This window comes from Schistocerca nitens, chromosome 10, assembly GCF_023898315.1.
Source record: "Schistocerca nitens isolate TAMUIC-IGC-003100 chromosome 10, iqSchNite1.1, whole genome shotgun sequence".
Classification (NCBI taxonomy): domain Eukaryota; kingdom Metazoa; phylum Arthropoda; class Insecta; order Orthoptera; family Acrididae; genus Schistocerca; species Schistocerca nitens.
Genome location: NC_064623.1, coordinates 128920069 through 128941293, shown reverse-complemented (window position 1 = coordinate 128941293; position 21225 = coordinate 128920069). Strand labels below are relative to the sequence as shown.

The 21225-nt window shown below is 46.9% G+C and overlaps 1 protein-coding gene across 1 annotated transcript in view; it reads left to right on the top strand.

Moving 5' to 3' along the window:
• Positions 1 to 20056, top strand: part of LOC126210120 (esterase FE4-like) — a 191939-nt gene extending 171883 nt beyond the window's left edge. The window contains exon 10 of the mRNA XM_049939263.1: positions 19708 to 20056. Within this exon, the coding sequence (XP_049795220.1) occupies positions 19708 to 19867 (160 nt within the window). The 3' untranslated portion in view covers positions 19868 to 20056. The remainder of the gene's footprint in view (positions 1 to 19707) is intronic.
• Positions 20057 to 21225: the final 1169 nt, after the last annotated feature.

Here is a 21225-nt window from a genome sequence, read left to right as displayed (position 1 = left end):
GCCATGTTACCGCCAACACAAAGCAGGTTCAAGTCCATATTACTGTCATGTGCAACAGACATATTTTAGGGCAACGCCTGAATTGAAAATTTTGTTTAGAATATAACCACTAAACTGTGTATTCCTGTTAAAATAGTGGCACAAGCTCCATTCGGAAGCTTATCATTGATGTAGTTGACCTGTCCTGAGTTGTACGTGGCTATTTTTTGCCTGCTAAATGCGTTGTTTTCATTATTTTTATGTTCGAACTATCGTAAGCATCTGCAAACTTTAGTGAGGTTTTGATCTGGAAAAAAGGGCCAAATGAAATCAGCAATCAAAAAATATTATCCGAAACTCTAGGCAAAATATCAGATAACACACAATAAACTCTGACAGATTCTAAATAAACCACATCTGAGCAAATTCAAATTTCTCAGTCCCCAATCGAAAACAAAACAGCGATAGAAACGACTGTCAAGAGCGTACCTGAAATGTAGATGTGAAGTGAAAAATACTTGTAGGCACAGCTGTGGGATCGCCGCCCACTCGTCGTTTATTGGGTGCCTGAAGTGTGCCACGTTCTCGGAATGCTAGACAGTCTAACAATACCACCACTTGTAAGGTAGGTTAGAAATCAATAATGTTGCTCAGGCAGCATATGTTCGCTTTATAGGGCAACAACAAATTTATTGACAGTGGATGGTATCGTCAGAATGGAAATAATGAAGTCACTGTAAAAAAGTCATTAATTTCCCACGTAGATTTCGTCGAAGTTGTTATGGCTCATCTTGTTGATTCTAGGGTGATTCCACTTTGACTGCTAGAAGGTCCAGATCTGTATTTTAGCAATATTTGAAGACCTAACAAATGCGTTTTTCAGGAAATTCTTAATGATCAAACAATGCCAGATCAGAGCAATGGTATGGTAGAAATAATTTTTGACTTGGTGTTCACGATCCACATTTTTATTAAACTTCTTGTAAGTTCACATATACTTCTTCTTAATTGTCACATCATCGAGAAAACAGTTTTGTATCCAAAAAATGGTTCAAATGGCTCTGAGCACTATGCGACTTAGCTTCTGAGGGCATCAGTCGCCTAGAACTTAGAACTATTTAAACCTAACTAACCTAAGGACAGCACACACATCCATGCCCGAGGCAAGATTCGAACCTGCGACCGTAGCGGTCGTTCGGCTACAGACTGCAGCGCCTAGAACAGCACGGCCACTCCGGCCGGCTTTGTATCAATCTTCACATATTTAATTTCCACTTTAACCAAACACAAGACTTGACTGTTCTATTACAAGGCGAAATAACAACTTAATTTCTGCAAAGTGAAACAAAGACTGCTTTGTGCGCATTCGCGCCAAAACAGTTACAAATAAGTCAAAGATTATGACAGTCTCACAGAAATGAATACACACAAGAACCATATCACTGTAATATATCGATACATCGGAGTACCTATACATTAATAAAACCAAATGTGAATAGGGTAACAAAAATAGGTCTGTTACTTCGCAGAAAAGTAGTACGATATTACTGGTATCGAGAACTGGGGTTGGAGTGCCGTAATGGTCACGTAAATAAAGAACCATTACAACAAAAATTCAAGGAAATAACATTAATAATTTCATTACAACAAAGAAGTTTGACAATAATTAACTTTGAATTCACAACGGTGTCGCAAGCGATGAGCGACATGCAGACAGTCAATGTCTTTTGCTATATACTATGTTCCATGTAAGCAATTGTTATGGATCACACGTCACTGCTGTCGTAGCGCTCTCCCGGTACTGTGCTAATACTGTCCGTCTGAGGCTGCTAGGAACGGCGCTTATATTTTCCTCGGCTAGAAGCCGCTCCTGTTGTGGTGTGGTCCTTGTCAGCGGGCTATTGGCTGACGTCTCACCACCTCCTTTGCTCTTGCGATCTCCGTCTTCGTGCCGGCGCTTGTCGAGACGCCGGAAAAATCCTACCCCCCCCCCCAAAGCGACTGACCGTCGTCGCGTAGGGAGTGCGATCACGGCGGGGGAGGCAAGATTGTGGAGGCATCGAAGGGCCGGAAACTGTGGCTGCAGAGGACGCGAAGCTTCCGGCCATACCCCGCCATCCGGCCTGCGCTCTGACGGAAAAGTCCCCCAGTAAACGACCGGAAGGGTACAGTGTGTTAACTGTAAGACGGCAGAGTTGTGAGGGGAGTGCGGGGAGAGGAAGAAGCAAGCATTGGCTGGCGGGGGGAGTGGAGCCGTTGGGGGGAGGGGGGGGGGGTTGACAAGGCACGCCTACCAGTTGCAGTGCTGGCTCTACAAATTGCGCGTCATGCTTACACGAAAGCAATGAAAGGCTTGGAAGTAAAACTAGCTTTAAATGTTGTTCGTAAACAAAACTGAAATCCTCATATATATATATATATATATATATATATATATATATATATATATATATATATATATATATATATATACTCCTGGAAATTGAAATAAGAACACCGTGAATTCATTGTCCCAGGAAGGGGAAACTTTATTGACACATTTCTGGGGTCAGATGCATCACATGATCACACTGACAGAACCACAGGCACATAGACACAGGCAACAGAGCATGCACAATGTCGGCACTAGTACAGTGTATATCCACCTTTCGCAGCAATGCAGGCTGCTATTCTCCCATGGAGACGATCGTAGAGATGCTGGATGTAGTCCTGTGGAACGGCTTGCCATGCCATTTCCACCTGGCGCCTCAGTTGGACCAGCGTTCGTGCTGGACGTGCAGACCGCGTGAGACGACGCTTCATCCAGTCCCAAACATGCTCAATGGGGGACAGATCCGGAGATATTGCTGGCCAGGGTAGTTGACTTACACCTTCTAGAGCACGTTGGGTGGCACGGGATACATGCGGACGTGCATTGTCCTGTTGGAACAGCAAGTTCCCTTGCCGGTCTAGGAATGGTAGAACGATGGGTTCGATGACGGTTTGGATGTACCGTGCACTATTCAGTGTCCCCTCGACGATCACCAGTGGTGTACGGCCAGTGTAGGACATCGCTCCCCACACCATGATGCCGGGTGTTGGCCCTGTGTGCCTCGGTCGTATGCAGTCCTGATTGTGGCGCTCACCTGCACGGCGCCAAACACGCATACGACCATCATTGGCACCAAGGCAGAAGCGACTCTCATCGCTGAAGACGACACGTCTCCATTCGTCCCTCCATTCACGCCTGTCGCGACACCACTGGAGGCGGGCTGCACGATGTTGGGGCGTGAGCGGAAGACGGCCTAACGGTGTGCGGGACCGTAGCCCAGCTTCATGGAGACGGTTGCGAATGGTCCTCGCCGATACCCCAGGAGCAACAGTTTCCCTAATTTGCTGGGAAGTGGCGGTGCGGTCCCCTACGGCACTGCGTAGGATCCTACGGTCTTGGCGTGCATCCGTGCGTCGCTGCGGTCCGGTCCCAGGTCGACGGGCACGTGCACCTTCCGCCGACCACTGGCGACAACATCGATGTACTGTGGAGACCTCACGCCCCACGTGTTGAGCAATTCGGCGGTACGTCCACCCGGCCTCCCGCATGCCCAATATACGCCCTCGCTCAAAGTCCGTCAACTGCACATACGGTTCACGTCCACGCTGTCGCGGCATGCTACCAGTGTTAAAGACTGCGATGGAGCTCCGTATGCCACGGCAAACTGGCTGACACTGACGGCGGCGGTGCACAAATGCTGCGCAGCTAGCGCCATTCGACGGCCAACACCGCGGTTCCTGGTGTGTCCGCTGTGCCGTGCGTGTGATCATTGCTTGTACAGCCCTCTCGCAGTGTCCGGAGCAAGTATGGTGGGTCTGACACACCGGTGTCAATGTGCTCTTTTTTCCATTTCCAGGAGTATATATATATATATATATATATATATATATATATATATATATATATATATATATATATATAATTTGTCTACTATGCGCTCACAAACCATTCATCCGATTGCAAAGTACCGTAATATGAACGTGTTTCGACATAATACAGCAATACGGTAGCAAGGAAAAATCAAATATAATTCGGACGAAATAGGGGGCTCCTTCAAAGTGATTGCGAACAAAATATCTGAAATGGAAACTCACCTTTTCTTGCCAGGCGTTTGTGGTGATACGCCAGGATGATTATTGGAAATCTGTTTGAATCTTCCAATGCTACACATGCTTTGTCCTGTGTATGTAGCAGCTCTCACTGAAGATTTGTAAATGGGGTGAAGCAATTTTTTCTGCTCTCTTTCCCCTTCGCAGTATTCAATCACACGCAATATAATTTTGCGAGCGTCGCTACGTAATACTGGTTTCCTTCTAGAGGTTGTTTCCTTCTAGAGGTTGTTGGCGACTCCCGAGATGGGCCAGCAACTGCCTCTTCACTCATTTAGATAATGTTTAGCACAACTGCACAATAAAAACACGCAGAACAGTACAGCGCAAAACAATAACGAAGCAGACGACAATGGCTACCTTGTACAACACAGTCAGCTACGTAACGTTGGCAGCAGTCGAAACTGCGTGCCTATCGAAGCCTCCCGACGTTTACCGACTTCTACCGATTCAGGTCTAGGGAGAGGTTTGCCATCTAAATGTTTACACACTGTACGCGTCCACTTCCTGCTGCCATGGACCAGACGAAGAAGGCGGCGACTGCTGCAGTGTGGGCGGGTCCAGGTCCATCGGTAGGACGAGAGGAGGCGAAGGCTCCGTCTCCACGGGGTCGTCCCGCAGTGTTGTGATGACACCCTCTGTCGGCTGCTGCTGCCGCGCTGTCCTCTAGACCCGTGAATCTGGGGGAAGAGACACTGAAAGATCACCGGGTACATGACAGAGGTGAAGCTGATTTTGATGGCGGCGCTGTGAGCCATCTGGACCTGAAAGAAGATACATGCAAGCGCAGAGTCGACGGAAAATCTCGCCTCGCGCCGCTAAAAACCCTGTAAAAGACAATATGACGCGGCGCGAAACGATACTTGCCGCCTTCCTTCGGCGCCGGATGCTGAGGAGGGTGGAGCAGGTGGAGCAGTGTCCGATGGCGGCTGTTGCCTGTTGCCTGTTGCAGACTTGGAATATACTGCATTAATGACATGAACCTTGTGACTAGATTTTTATGAGTGGGCTGAATTCTTAAGTTTGTTCCCTTGCAAACATACGGATTGTACATGGCCGGCTGCTGTGGCTGAGCGGTTCTAGGCGCTTCAGTCTGGAACCTCGCGACCGCTACCGTCGCAGGTTCGAATCCTGCCTCGAGCATGGATGTGTGTGATGTCCATAGGTTAGTTACGTTTAAGTAGTTCTAAGTCTATGGAACTGATGACCTCAGATGTTAAGTCCCATAGTGCTCAGAGCCATTCGAATATTTTGATTGTACATGTCCTTTCTTTGCACAAGCATAACACTTTGTCGGGAGGGGCAGTCTTGGTACTTGTGCCGTGAATAACACCCAGGGCAAGACTTAATTCTGTTCGCCTGTGTAGCTGCCTGTTTAGCGAACTGCGTACGCGTGCAGCGTTGTGTACTCGGCTTGGCTAGCGCAAGCTGCCGCGGAATGGGCCGATCGCGAACAAGATTGGTTGGTTGGTTGATTTGGGGAAGTGAACCAAACAGAGAAATCATCGCTCCCATCGGATTGCGGAAGGATGGGGAAGGAAGTCGGCCGTGCCCTTTCAAAGGAACCATTCCGGCATTTTCCTGCAGCGATTTAGGGAAATCACGGAAAAACCTAAATCGGGATGGCCGGACGCGGGTTTGAACCGTCGTCCTCCCGGATGCGAGCCTAGTGTGCTAACCACTGCGCCACCTCGCTCGGTCAAGGACAAGTGATTCAACTCGAGAAACAGGTGGCTGCTTAGATTAATAAGCCGACAAGGCACCTGAATCGTTCTGATCTAGTATTTGCAATAGCTGCTGAAATGATGGATCGGACTGTTTCAAAATGTGTTCCCTGAGTTTGACATCAGCAGCATTGTACACGATCACATCATGCAACATAACACATGAATGTAAAGGACCAGCAGCACATTTGGATTTGGATTTCCTTGTAATACCCTGCAATTCCATTACCCATTCACCATAAGTTTGTTCTGACCATTTTGTGCAATTGAATAATTGATACCTAGCTGCTACCACATGCACTTTTTGGTCATAGTAGTTTGTTAGTGAGTCGAGCACTTGGTCGTAAGCCGGCCGCTGTGGCCGAGCGGTTCTAGGCGCTTCAGTCCGGAACCGCGATGCTGCCACGGTCGCAGGTTCGATTCCTGCCTCGGGCATGGATGTGTGTGATGTCCTTAGGTTAGTTAGATTTAATTAGTCCTAAGTCTATGGAACTGATGACCTCAGATATTAATTCCCATAGTGGTTAGAGCCATTTGAACCATTTTGAATTTGGTCGTAAACAAGTTCACTCGGAGTGACGTTAGGAAAAAGTCTTGTGATTAGGCGGATCACCGCACTTCCTACTGTGGGTAATAGATGTGGAAGTTTCGCAGTACCTGGTACGTTGTGAGCTCGGAAGTGCGCCTCAAACTGTGACAGCCTCTCGACTCATTCCACTTCTTGGTCACGAAACTGTCGACAAGATGGAATAGCAGCTGTAGAAGGCGGTGCTTGTTCCGTCAGGCGCGCTGCGTTGGCCAGTAGCTGCTGCACTGTGTTGAGTAACGTGGAGATGTGTTGTGTCTGGAACTGAAACATTTGCATTAGCTTTGTAGCATCTAAAGCTTGCGGCGGTGGCGCCTGAGTAGGGGGCGGGATAGGTGCGGTGGGCATGTTGGCAGAGACAAATGCAACAAACAGACAAAGAAAGCAAGCAAAGAAATTTTCTGCAACGCCTACCTGAAAAGACTGATTATCAAAAACGTCAAGAATCTGTTAAAGCAATGGAACGTCCCAGCAAAGGAAAGACAAGAAAGAATTAAGGCGCCAGCAAAACAGAAAATTCCGTGGCCGTCAGGCACTGGGTTCGGCGGATACTCGTCGCAAATTGTGGGGTCCGTGCCGACTCGTCGCTTGTAGGGTGCCTAAAGGATGCTGCGTTCTCGGAATGCTATACGACAATTCAAGCAATTAACATTAATAGTTGTATTACAGCAAAGAAGTTTGACAGTACTTAACTTTGAATTCATAGCGGTGTCGCAAGCGATGGGCGACATGCAAACAGTCACTGTCTTTTGCTATATACAATGTTCCGTGTAAGCAATTGATATGGATCGTTGTCGTAGAGGGCGCTGCGGTCGTGTTGCGGTCCTCGTCAGCGGGCTACTGCTGACGTCGTCTCACCGCCTTCTTTGCTCTTGCGATCTTCGTGCCAGCGCTTGTCGATACACCGGAACAGCAGCAACACAGGAACATCTAGAATTCGCCAATTGCAAAAGGAAACATAAGTAAAGGCAGTCATAAGACCGCAATATACTCAGTAAATGCCGAGCTATACGAAATAGTTTTCCAATCCAAAACGTCGCAAAAGCTTGCCGATGCCCGCAAGTTACTTACAAAAATAATGACAACAACACGCGCAGCCGGCAAAACATAACCAAGTAAAGGCCAGGACAGGTCAACTACAGCAATTATAAGCGGCAGAAAGGGGCATATGCCACTATTTACATCTTTTAATATTACACAGTCTAGCAGATTATACTATAAATAAAAAATTCAATTGACTTGTTGCCCTAATATCCTGAGGCAGTAGGTAGCTGGTTGAAGAGTGGTAAGGTGATGGGTTAGCAAAATTATACAGGGTGATTCAAAAAGAATACCACAACTTTAAAAATGTGTATTTAATGAAAGAAACATAATATAACCTTCTGTTATACATCATTACAAAGAGTATTTAAAAAGGTTTTCTTTTCACTCAAAAACAAGTTCAGAGATGTTCAATATGGCCCCCTCCAGACACACGAGCAATATCAACCCGATACTTCAACTCGTTCCACACTCTCTGTAGCATATTAGGCGTAACAGTTTGGATAGCTGCTGTTATTTCTCGTTTCAAATCATCAATGGTGGCTGGTAGAGGTGGTCGAAACACCATATCCTTAACATACCCCCATAAGGAAAAATCGCAGGGGGTAAGATCAGGGCTTCTTGGAGGCCAGTGATGAAGTGCTCTGTCACGGGCTGCCCGGCGGCCGATCCATCGCCTCGGGTAGTTGACGTTCAGGTTTCATAACTAACCTTTTTCGTTGGACTCTCCATACAGTTGATTGTGGAATTTGCAGCTCTCTGCTAGCTCTGCGAGTCGATTTTCCTGGGCTGCGAACAAATGCTTGCTGGATGCGTGCTACATTTTCATCACTCGTTCTCGGCCATCCAGAACTTTTCCCTTTGCACAAACACCTATTCTCTGTAAACTGTTTATACCAACGTTTAATACACCACCTACTGGAGGTTTAACACCATACTTCGTTCGAAATGCACGCTGAACAACTGTCGTCGATTCACTTCTGCCGTACTCAATAACACAAAAAGCTTTCTGTTGAGCGGTCGCCATCTTAGCATCAACTGACGCTGACGCCTAGTCAACAGCGCCTCAAGCGAACAAATGTACAACTAAATGAAACTTTATAGCTCCCTTAATTCGCCGACAGATAGTGCTTTGCTCTGCCTTTTGTCGTTGCAGAGTTTTAAATTCCTAAAGTTGTGGTATTCTTTTTGAATCACCCTGTATATACTTAAACAGTAAAGTGCTCGTTTGTGTGGCCATTTTGTCCGTAGTTTCTTTACAATTCCTGAGGGTATTGTTATTCCGTCGTTACGGCTACAAGAAGGTGCGTGTTTTTCTCACCAAACGCGTTTCGCTTTGTTGAAGTAAAGCATCATCAAAAGACTGCAATTAAAGAAATTCACAACTGAATTTTTTTTAAGATTGGTTTTTGTTTACGGCAATGTTTGCTTTCTTTTTCGCCTACGTCATGAAGTGCCGTTTGCTAGCACGTCTTTGGCTTCTTTCTTCATAATCTATTACTTGTAGTCTAATTTGTATGCTTCTAAGTGTGCACCGTGTTCTGTACCGTTGCCAACGTTACCACTTATATATATATATATATATATATATATATATATATATATATATATATATATATAAGTTGGCAACGCTAAAAACACAATATGCACTTAGAAGTATACAAATCAACAGTGAACAATGGTACGAGAGAGTGTGGTGTGCATCACTTAAAAAAAAGCGTACTTCCTCAAAGCAGCGAAAAATTAGACCATAAGTATCAGTTTCTAACGAAGAAAGAAAATAATCACGTGATAGCAAACGGCATTTCCTGTTGTGAGTGGAAAACCAAGCAGACATTACCGTAAGTAAAACCCAAAAAATTGATAACGAACTGTCTTTAGATCTTAAAAACAAATCAAATTTGAAATATGTTTAATGCTGACCACTGATGATGCTTCACTTCAGTAAAGCGAAACGCGTCTGGTGAAAAAAACACGCACTTTCTTGTAGCTGTAATGATGGAACAAAAATTCCGTCAGGAACTTAAATAGTAGTTTTTAATCAAAAACCTACTGAACACTTTGCAATTACTAAAACACAATTTAATGGTGGGAGCACTAATCACTAACAAGGAAGGCAGTTGATTCCTCGTCTCACCATTTCAATACATACAATTCTTAAAATGCAGTGATAATTTAAAAAGGACAAATGTCACCGCATTTTGGCGGACGCAAAATAAAATCCCCTTGCTTTTCTTATCAAATTTTAAACTAAAGACTTGATAACTGCAATATGACGCTGGTCGTTAACAGACAATTACAGGTCAAGAATTTCAGTTCATCTAAGAAGTAATTACAACTACCAAAAGCACAAATAGCTTGTCGCCTAATGATAATAGCCTACCACGATGAAGCCATTTCAAGTAATTAAATTTAAAAAAACAAATTTCATTAAGTGATATCATGCTTCACCCCTGAAGACCAGCTTACGAGACCACAGACCAATATTAAGTGAACAAAATTTCGCTATTCAAATAAGTTTAATGACATTTAAGACAGATACAGGATAACAGAATCAATGGCTAGAGACATTCATACAAATTTCACAGTGCGCGAAAATGCTTTAAGATGTACACGAAATTTGATTAACAATACAGTATGCCCACTAGTAATTACACTCCTGGAAATGGAAAAAAGAACACATTGACACCGGTGTGTCAGACCCACCATACTTGCTCCGGACACTGCGAGAGGGCTGTACAAGCAATGATCACACGCACGGCACAGCGGACACACCAGGAACCGCGGTGTTGGCCGTCGAATGCCGCTAGCTGCGCAGCATTTGTGCACCGCCGCCGTCAGTGTCAGCCAGTTTGCCGTGGCATACGGAGCTCCATCGCAGTCTTTAACACTGGTAGCATGCCGCGACAGCGTGGACGTGAACCGTATGTGCAGTTGACGGACTTTGAGCGAGGGCGTATAGTGGGCATGCGGGAGGCCGGGTGGACGTACCGCCGAATTGCTCAACACGTGGGGCGTGAGGTCTCCACAGTACATCGATGTTGTCGCCAGTGGTCGGCGGAAGGTGCACGTGCCCGTCGACCTGGGACCGGACCGCAGCGACGCACGGATGCACGCCAAGACCGTAGGATCCTACGCAGTGCCGTAGGGGACCGCACCGCCACTTCCCAGCAAATTAGGGAAACTGTTGCTCCTGGGGTATCGGCGAGGACCATTCGCAACCGTCTCCATGAAGCTGGGCTACGGCCCCGCACACCGTTAGGCCGTCTTCCGCTCACGCTCCAACATCGTGCAGCCCGCCTCCAGTGGTGTCGCGACAGGCGTGAATGGAGGGACGAATGGAGACGTGTCGTCTTTGGCGATGAGAGTCGCGTCTGCCTTGGTGCCAATGATGATCGTATGCGTGTTTGGCGCCGTGCAGGTGAGCGCCACAATCAGGACTGCATACGACCGAGGCACACAGGGCCAACACCCGGCATCATGGTGTGGGGAGCGATCTCCTACACTGGCCGTACACCACTGGTGATCGTCGAGGGGACACTGAATAGTGCACGGTACATCCAAACCGTCATCGAACCCATCGTTCTACCATTCCTAGACCGGCAAGGGAACTTGCTGTTCCAACAGGACAATGCACGTCCGCATGTATCCCGTGCCACCCAACGTGCTCTAGAAGGTGTACGTCAACTACCCTGGCCAGCAAGATCTCCGGATCTGTCCCCCATTGAGCATGTTTGGGACTGGATGAAGCGTCGTCTCACGCGGTCTGCACGTCCAGCACGAACGCTGGTCCAACTGAGGCGCCAGGTGGAAATGGCATGGCAAGCCGTTCCACAGGACTACATCCAGCATCTCTACGATCGTCTCCATGGGAGAATAGCAGCCTGCATTGCTGCGAAAGGTGGATATACACTGTACTAGTGCCGACATTGTGCATGCTCTGTTGCCTGTGTCTATGTGCCTGTGGTTCTGTCAGTGTGATCATGTGATGTATCTGACCCCAGGAATGTGTCAATAAAGTTTCCCCTTCCTGGGACAATGAATTCACGGTGTTCTTATTTCAATTTCCAGGAGTGTATTTCGCGGTGAACTACATAGAACATACAGGATGCCGCAAATGGCCGAACCAAAGTTATACCAAAAGCCATTTCTAGACGGTGCTGTTTAGATTTACTTAAGTATGTTTTAGAAGGAATCAATTAAGGCAAACCATTAATGTTAGGAGATTACCGTCGAGCAAACAAGGTCGGCAGTCCATCAAATATACAGAACGAATTAGCTAAGCTTAACGGATAGAAATAACAATCAAAGAAATCTATATACGATTGTTACACAGGTGGCTAGTTCGGCAAACAGCAAATAACAAGTAATGCAGTTTTTCTAGAATCAGCTGTCTTGCATACAATGGAGCGCCAAAGAAGTTGGTATAGACCTGCGTGTTCAAATACAGAGATATGTAAACAGGCAGCATACGGCGCTGCGGTCGCCAACGCCTGGATAAGAGAACAAGAGTGTGGCGCAGTCGTTAGATCGGTTACTGCTCCTACAATGGCAGTTTATCGTGGTTTAAGTGATCGTGGTGCTACTGTTGGCGCACGAGCGGCGGGGGACAGCATCTCCGAGGTAAAGATGATGTGGGGATTCTCCCGTACGAGCATTTCACGAGTGTACCGTGAATATCAGGAATCCGGTAGAACATCAAATATCCGACATCGCTGCGGCCGGAAAAAGAACCTGCAAGAACGGGGCCGACGACAATTGAAAAGAATCGAGAGAAATGGAATCCTTCCTCAAATTTCTTCAGGTTTCAGTGCTGGGCTATCAACATGTGTGAGAGTGTAAACCATTCGACGAAACATCATCGATATGGGCTATCGGAGCAAAGGCCCAGTCGTGTGTACCCTTGATGACTACGCGACACAAAGCTTTATGCCTCACCTCGTCTGAGCCCGTCAGCACGGACGTGGACTGTTGTTGATTGGAAACATGTTGCCTGGTCGGACGAATCTCGTTTCAAGTTGTATCTAGCGGACAGACGTGAACGGATAAGGAGACAACCTCATGAATCCATGGACTCTGCATGTCGACTATTTTAGCTGGTGAACGCTCTCTAATGGTGCGGGACGTGTGCAGTTGGAGTGAAATGGGATCCCTGATAAGTCTAGCTACGACTCTGATAGGTGACATGTACGTAAGCGTCATGTCTGATCACCTGCAACCATTCATGTCCATTGTGCATTCCGACGGGCAATTCCAGCGGGACTATGCGACAACCCGCACGTCCAAAATTGTTACACAGTGGGTCTAGAAACATTCTGAGTTTACGCACTTCCGCTGCCTACCGAACTCCTCAGACATGAACATTATTGAACATATCTGGGATTCCTGCAACGTGCTGTTCTGAAGAGAACTCCACTCCCTCATACTCTTTGCTGTAGGAGTCATGATATCAGTTCTCTCCAGCACTACTTCAGACATTAGTCGAGTCCGTGCCACGTCTTGTTGTGGCACTTCTGTATGCCCGCGGAGCCCCTACACGATATTAGGGAGGTGTACCAGTTTCTTTGGCTCTTCAGTGTATAAAGGTGCCGTTTCCACAGATGCGTGAAGAATTTACATTACCAAAAATAATCTGAAAGACTCAAGCTCAGCTAACGTATACAATGAGGCCCAGTCCTTCGTTCGCTGTTGACTTCCATAAGCTAGGTATTAAATAATGTCTAATCTCTCCTGTAATAACCCCACATGATCACGATTAAATACAGTTCTAAAACACTACTGGCCATTAAAATTGCTAAACCACGGAGATGACGTGCTGCAGACGCGAAATTTAACCGACAGGAAGACGATGCTGTGATATGCAAAAGATCAGCTTTCCATTCACACAAGGTTGGCGCCGGTGGCGACACCTACAACGTGATGACATGAGGAAAGTTTCCAACCGATTTCTCATACACAGACAGCAATTCACCGGCGTTGCCTGGTGAAATGTTGTTGTGATGTCTCGTGTAAGGAGAAGAAATGCGTACCATCACGTTTCCGACTTTGATAAGGGTCGGATTGTAGCCTATCGCGATTGCGGTTTATCGTATCGCGACATTGCTGATCGCGTTGGTCGAGATCCAATCACTGTTCGCAGAATATGGAATCGGTGAGTTCAGGAGGGTAATACGGAACGCCATGCTGGATCCCAACGGCTTCGTATCACTAGCAGTCGAGATGACAGGAATCTTATTTCCATGGCTGTAGCGGATCGTGCAGCCACATCTCGATATCTGAGTCAACAGTCAGAGGCGTTTGCAAGACACCAACCATCTGCACGAACAGTTCGACGACGTTTGCAGCAGCATGGACTATCAGCTCCGAGACCATGGCTGCAGTTACCCTTGACGCTGCATCACAGACAGGAGCGCCTGTGATGGTGTATTCAACGACGAACCTGGGTATACCAAAGGCAAAACGTCATTTTTTCGGATGAATCCACGTTCTCTTTACAGCATCGTGATGGTCGCATCTGTGTTTGGCGACATCGCGGTGAACGCACATTGGAAGCGTGGATTCGTCATCGCCATACTGGCGTATCACCCGATGTGATGGTATGGGGTGGCATTGATTACACGTCTCGGGCACTTCTTGTTTGGACGCTACATTTCAGATGTGTTACAACCCGTGGCTCTACCCTTCATTTGATCCCTGCGAAACCCTACATTTCAGTAGGATAATGCACGACCGCATGTTGCAGGTCCTCTACGGGCCTTTCTGGATACAGAAAATGTTCGACTGCTGCCTTGGCCAGCACATTCTCCAGATCTCTCACCAATTGAAAACGTCTGGTCAATGGTGGCCGAGCAATTGGCTCTTCACAATACGCCGGTCACTACTCTTGATGAATTGCGGTATCGTGTTGAAGCTGCATGAGCAGCTGTACCTGTACACGCCATCCAAGCTCTGTTTGACTCAATGCCCAGGCGTATCAATGCCGTTATTGCGCCCAGAGTTGGTTGTTCTGGATACTGATTCCTCAGGATCTGTGCACCCAAATTGCGTGAAAATGTAATCACATTCAGTTCTAGTATAATATATTTGTCCAATGAATACCCGTTTATCATCTGTATTTCTTCTAGGTGTAGCAATTTTAATGACCAGTAGTGTAAAACACCAAACATCAATAACGAAAACAAGGGTGGCAAGCACTGAACAGGCAGTACACCAGGCTAGTTGCCCAAAGAAAAATTTTAGCAGTAAGCGTGGGCTTCCATACACAACCAACCAAGCCAGTAATGTGGTAACTAGAAACGAATCCAAATAACAATCCATGTTCGCTTTTTTTTTTTTTTTTTTTTTGTGTCATCAGTCTACTGACTGGTTTGATGCGGCCCGCCACGAATTCCTTTCCTGTGCTAACCTCTTCATCTCAGAGTAGAGCTTGCAAACTACGTCCTCAATTATTTGCTTGACGTATTCCAATCTCTGTCTTCCTCTACAGTTTTTGCCCTCTACAGCTCCCTCTAGTACCATGGAAGTCATTCCCTCATGTCTTAGCAGATGTCCTGTTCCTTCTCCTTATCAGTGTTTTCCACATATTCCTTTCCTCTCTGATTCTGCGTAGAACCTCCTCATTCCTTACCTTATCAGTCCACCTAATTTTCGTCTATAGCACCACATCTCAAATGCTTCGATTCTCTTCTGTTCCGGTTTTCCCACAGCATGTTTCAGTACCATACAATGCTGTACTCCAGACGTACATCCTAAGAAATTTCTTCCTCAAATTAAGGCCGGTATTTGATATTAGTAGACTTATCTTGGCCAGAAATGCCTTTTTTGCCATAGCGAGTCTGCTTTTGATGTCCTCCTTGCTCCGTCCGTCATTGGTTATTTTACTGCCTAGGTAGCAGAATTCCTTAACTTCATTGACTTCGTGACCCTCAATCCTGATGTTACGTTTCTCGCTGTTCTCATTTCTACTACTTCTCATTACCTTCGTCTTTCTCCGATGTACTCTCAAACCATACTGTGTACTCATTAGACTGTTCATTCCGTTCAGCAGATCATTTAATTCTTCTTCACTTTCACTCAGGATAGCAACGTCATCAGCGAATCGTATCATTGATATCCTTTCACCTTGTATTTTAATTCGACTCCTGAACCTTTCTTTTATTTCCATCATTGCTTCCTCGATGTACAGATTGAAGAGTAGGGGCGAAAGGCTACAGCCTTGTCTTACACCCTTCTTAACACGTGCACTTCGTTCTTCATCGTCCACTCTTATTATTCCCTCTTGGTTGTTGTATTGTATATGACCCGTCTCTCCCTATTGCTTACCCCTACAAATCGCTAATACTTGTACAAAAAAACTACTGAACATAGCCTATCAGAAAAATGTAAATGATCATATGAGCCCACAACAGAATATCAGAGGAACGGCCACAGACAGTAGTTAGATCCGAAAGGAACCAGGGGACAGTGGCTCACACACCAGTTAAGAACAAAATAATTGTCATTTTACGGAAAAAAGCGCGCCATAAAGTCCACAGTAGAGGCACGTAATGGCTCCTCAAGCACGATTGCTTCCTCCAAGGCCCAGCAGCTGACAGTTAAAATCCAATCGCCGGGATGATCCCTAGCAATGCACATATCAGGCTGTCGCTTTCCAGCTATATGTAGCCCAACGCGGCGCTCACACGACAAAGGCGAAGCCAGACCTCCAACTCTCCACACTGCTGTGGGCGTCCACTGTCCTTCCGCTTGCTGCGAACGCTTCTGTATCCCCGCCCGGCACTGCTCACAAGCCCCCTCTTGTGGGTTGGTGTTCAAATGGCTCTAAGCACAATGGGACTTAACATCTGAGGTCATCAGTCCCCTGAGAACTGCTTGAACCTAACTAACCTAAGGACAGCACACACATCCATCAAGGTTCGAACCTGCGACCGTAGCAACAGCGCGGTTCCGGACTGAAGCACCTAGAACCGCTCGGCCACAACGGCCGGCCCGACTGACCGACCTACTAGACCCGCCGAGACTGCCAGACTGCCCCTGGTGAGTTTTTTTTTTTTTTTTTTTTTCCTTTATTGTATTTCAATTCCCCATCGGGGCGGGCTGGCAGCAGCATAGGCGCTGCTCTTCAGCCGAAAGACATAGAACAAAACAACAGAAGACAGTTAAAAACAGCAAAGGAGAGAATAAGGTGAACATAGATATAAACAAGGGGAACATCATGGAAGGCAATAGACAAAAAACGGGGTGACTGTAAAATGGAGATAAAAAACTGTTTAAAAGTAGCACACACAAAAAGCCACACACTGCGACGGTTAAAAGAACACGAGGCACAGTATGACTGGAGCATAAAGGTAGCGACGTAAGGCATAGCACAGAATGTAACACTGACGGCGAACCTCAAGGCAGGACACAATTAAAATCACACCTCTTGACGCACACGAGAAACAGCACTAAACAACACTGATGTGGCACACTGATGAAGAGCAACACAGAGGATCTGCCAGGCGCTAGGAGATGAGGGAGACCTGAAGAAGGGAGGGAGGGGAAGAGATGGGGGAGGTGACCGGGGGGCGCGTGGAAAAGAGGGCCATGGAGGAAGGGATGTGGGAAGGAGAGAGGCAAGTATGGGGTGCAGGGTCTCAGGGGAGGGGTGGACAGAGGAAAATCCGCTCTGGGAGAAGGAGGAAAGAGGGAAAGGGGCCCTGGGGAGGGGGGGGGGACAAGGCCAGGTTATAGTTGGAAGGAAGGGTAGATGTCACGGCGAAGTTCGTCATCCGGGAGGGGGAGGCGTTGGAAATTGCCCTGATGAAGGAGATGGAGGGTATGGAGGTGGAGAGAGGGAGGGATACAGCGATAGAGGCGCGGCAACGGGCGGGGGGTGGAGAGGAAGGAGGAAACCAGAGGGTGGGGGGGATCAAGCCTGCGAACAATGTAAAGGATGCGGAGATGTTGGAGGAACAGGAGGAGGTGGGGGAAGGGGATCAGTTCATACAGGAGCCGCGTGGGGGAAGGAAGGCGGATACGGAAGGCAAGGCGGAGCGCATGGCGTTCAAGGATTTGGAGGGCCTTGTAAAAGCGGGTGGGGGCGGAGATCCAGGCAACGCTGGCATAACAGAGGATAGGACGGATGAGGGATTTGTAGGTGTGGAGGATGGTAGAAGGATGCAAGCCCCATGTCCGGCCAGACAGGAGTTTCAGAAGGCGGAGGCGGGAATGGGCTTTCTGCTGGATGGTCAGGAGATGAGGGGTCCAGGTGAGGTGGCGGTCAAGGGTGAGGCCAAGGTATTTCAGGGTAGGGGTGAGTTGGATAGGACGACCATAAAGGGTGAGGTAGAAATCATGGAGGCGGAAGGAGCGAGTGGTGCGGCCTATGATGATTGCCTGGGTTTTGGAGGGGTTGAGACGGAGGAACCACTGGTTACACCAAGTGGTGAACTGGTTAAGGTGGGTTTGGAGGGTACGTTGAGACCGTTGAAGGGTAGGATAGAGAGCCAGGAAGGCGGTGTCATCAGCATACTGGAGAAGGTGGACTGGTGGGGGTGGCTTGGGCATATCAGCTGTATACAAGAGATAAAGGAGAGGGGAGAGGACAGAACCCTGGGGGACGCCAGCCGTGGGATAAAAGATACGGGAGTTGGTGTTGTGGAGGGTGACATAGGAAGGACGGTGCGAGAGGAAGGAAGCGACCAGACGGACAAAATTGATAGGCAGGGCGTAGGTTTGGAGTTTAAAGAGGAGACCGGGATGCCATACACGGTCATAGGCATTTTGGAGGTCAAGGGAAACAAAAATGGCGGAGCGACGGGAGTTGAGCTGGAGGGACAGAAGGTGAACAAGGTTGAGGAGTTGGTCGTCAGCAGAGAAGGAGGGTCGGAAGCCACACTGGGTAAGGGGGAGGAGGTGGTGTTGAGCAAGGTGCTGATGGATACGGCGGGAGAGGATGGATTCAAAGACCTTACTGAAGACGGAGGTGAGGCAGATGGGACGATAGGAAGAGGCGGCAGAAGGGGGTTTGTTGGGTTTGAGGAATAAGAGGACGCGGGAGGTCTTCCACAGGTCAGGGTAAAAGCCAGTAGAGAGGACGACATTATAGAGATGGGCGAGGACAGTCAGGAAGGAACCCTGGTGAGCTCATAGCGCCGCTTAAATGCACGTGAACAGGCAACCTTTCCCCTTTCCCACCAGAGGGAGACACCAAAGGTGCGATTGCCACAGCGGCGCCACCGCCAGAAACGGAGGGCGACGGCTTCACACTACGCGCTGCGGCGCGCTCTTCAAAACAGCAAATTTTACCACGGCTCATTTACTTGCTGGGCGAGTTAACGAAACATTACTGCAAAATTTACCTTAAATAGGAATTTGAAAGGTGCTTTTAGGGCTAACATTTTTCGACCGTGGGCAACCGTGTAGGTTCGCATTTTGCGCATCATAGCAATTCAACTGCCAGAATGTGTTGCTTGTCTTAGTTCAAATGGGTCTCAGCACTATCGGACTTAACATGTCATCAGTCCCCTAGAACTTAGAACTACTTCAACCTAACTAACCTAAGGACATCACAAACATCCACGCCCGAGGCAGGATTCGAACCTGCGACCGTAGCAGCAGCGCGGTTCCGGACTGAAGCGCCTAGAACCGCTCGGTCACAAAGGGCGGCCCTAAACAAGGTGTTGCTTTTACTGTCTGATGATGACGATGATTGTCTGTGAAGCCATAAAGCCAGTGATCCTATCTGTTCTTTGTTACCTTTCTTTATCTTTTCCTTTCTCTATGAGTCACGTCACTTTCTTTTCCCTTATTTTAATTTACTGCGTGTTATCGCATTTCTCTTTCTCTGCCCCTTTCACCTCTTTTCCTCACATCCACTGCTGCAAGCATTCATAGTTTAAACCTACCTTTCCATAATTTATATGTACCAAGCGAGATGGTGCAGTGGTTACCACACTGGACTCGTATTTGGGAGGATCCCCAAATCAACCAACCAACCAATTTATATTTATTGTCGAATTTATCATAAAAGAATGTAAACTGTGTGTTTTTTCTGCACTGTAGTTATTTCTAAATGTTGTATTCTACATCATATGTAATTTACAATATGCCTATTGTACTGAATGTAATGTACAATTTGTAGAATGCCTGGTAGGCTCTAAGAGATTACCAGATAGTCTTAATCTGAGTGGGTTAAATAAATAAGGAAACTAATTTTTCGTCGCTTGTGAGGAACCTTTCATTCTGTGTGTGCAGCCGGCTAGCAGACCCTGAGGTGGAGGTGTCATGGCCGCCTTTTACAGAGAAGGACGAGTCTTACCTGCATATCACCAGCGACGGGCTGTGCATAGCCAAGCGGCCATTTGAGGAACAGGTGGCCTTCTGGGAGAAACTCTACAACCAGTATGGCGGCTAGCAGCCAGCAGCAGTGCAGAACCCAACTGCATCAGCAGAGGCCGCCGAAATGTAATCGGGAGAGAGAGTGGCCAGTCTATCGCAGAAAAACATAAAATATGATATACACAAGGGATGTCTAAAACATTGTGGCTATACAATGAAAATTCATGAAATAAATCGTAACAGGATACTGCCTGTGACACCATAAGGAGAATACTAACGCTTTAATATTAGCAAATCCACGCTACAAATGCTACCTCTTCTACAGGATTTTTGAAGACCGTGACTAATGGGAAGGAGTGAGACTTTATTACGCATCCTGGGTAAACTAAATGTTGGTTGGATGACGAGTAATTGTGCATGGAGTCTACGGTCTGTAGCAGAAAGTATGTGGTTGTTGTTGTTGTGGTCTTCAGTCCAGAGACTGGTTTGATGCAGCTCTCCATGCTACTCTATCCTGTGCAAGTTTCTTCATCCCCCAGTAACTACTGCAGCCTACATCCTTCTGAATCTGCCTAATCTCTTGGTCTCCCTCTACGATTTTTACCCTTCACGCTGCCCTCCAATACTGAATTGGTGATACCTTGATACCTCAGAACATGTTCTACGAACCTATCCCTTCTTCCAGTCAAGTCGTGCCATAAACTCCTCTTCTCCCCAATACTATTCAATACCTCCTCATTAGTTATGTGATCTACCCATCTAATCTTCAGCATTCTTCTGTAGCACCACATTTCGAAAGCTTCTATTCTCTTCTTGTCCAAACTATTTATCGTCCATGTTTCACTTCCACACTTGGCTACACTCCATACAAATACTTTCAGAAACAACTTCCCGACACTTAAATCTATACTCGATGTTAACAAATTTCTCTTCTTCAGAAACGCTTTCCTTACTATTGCCAGTCTACATTTTATATCCTCTCTACTTCGACCATCATCAGTTATTTTGCTCCCCAAATAGCAAAACTCATTTACCACTTTAAGTGTCTCATTTCCTAATCTAATTCCCGCAGCATCACCTGATTTAATTCGACTACATTCCATTACTCTCGTTTTGCTTTTGTTGATGTTCATCTTATATCCTCCTTTCAAGACACTGTCCATTCCGTTCAGCTGCTCCTGCAGGTCCTTTGCTGTCTCTGACAGAATTACAATGTCATCAGCGAATCTCAAAGTTTTTATTTCTTCTCCAATGATTTTAATTCCAACTACGAATTTTTCTTTTGTTGCCTTTACTGCTTGCTCAATATACAGATTCAATCACATCTGCTATAAGCTACTACCTTGTCTCACTCCCTTCCCAACCACTGCTTCCCTCTCGTGCCCTTCGACTCTTATAACTGCCATCTGATTTCTGTACAAATTGTAAATAGCC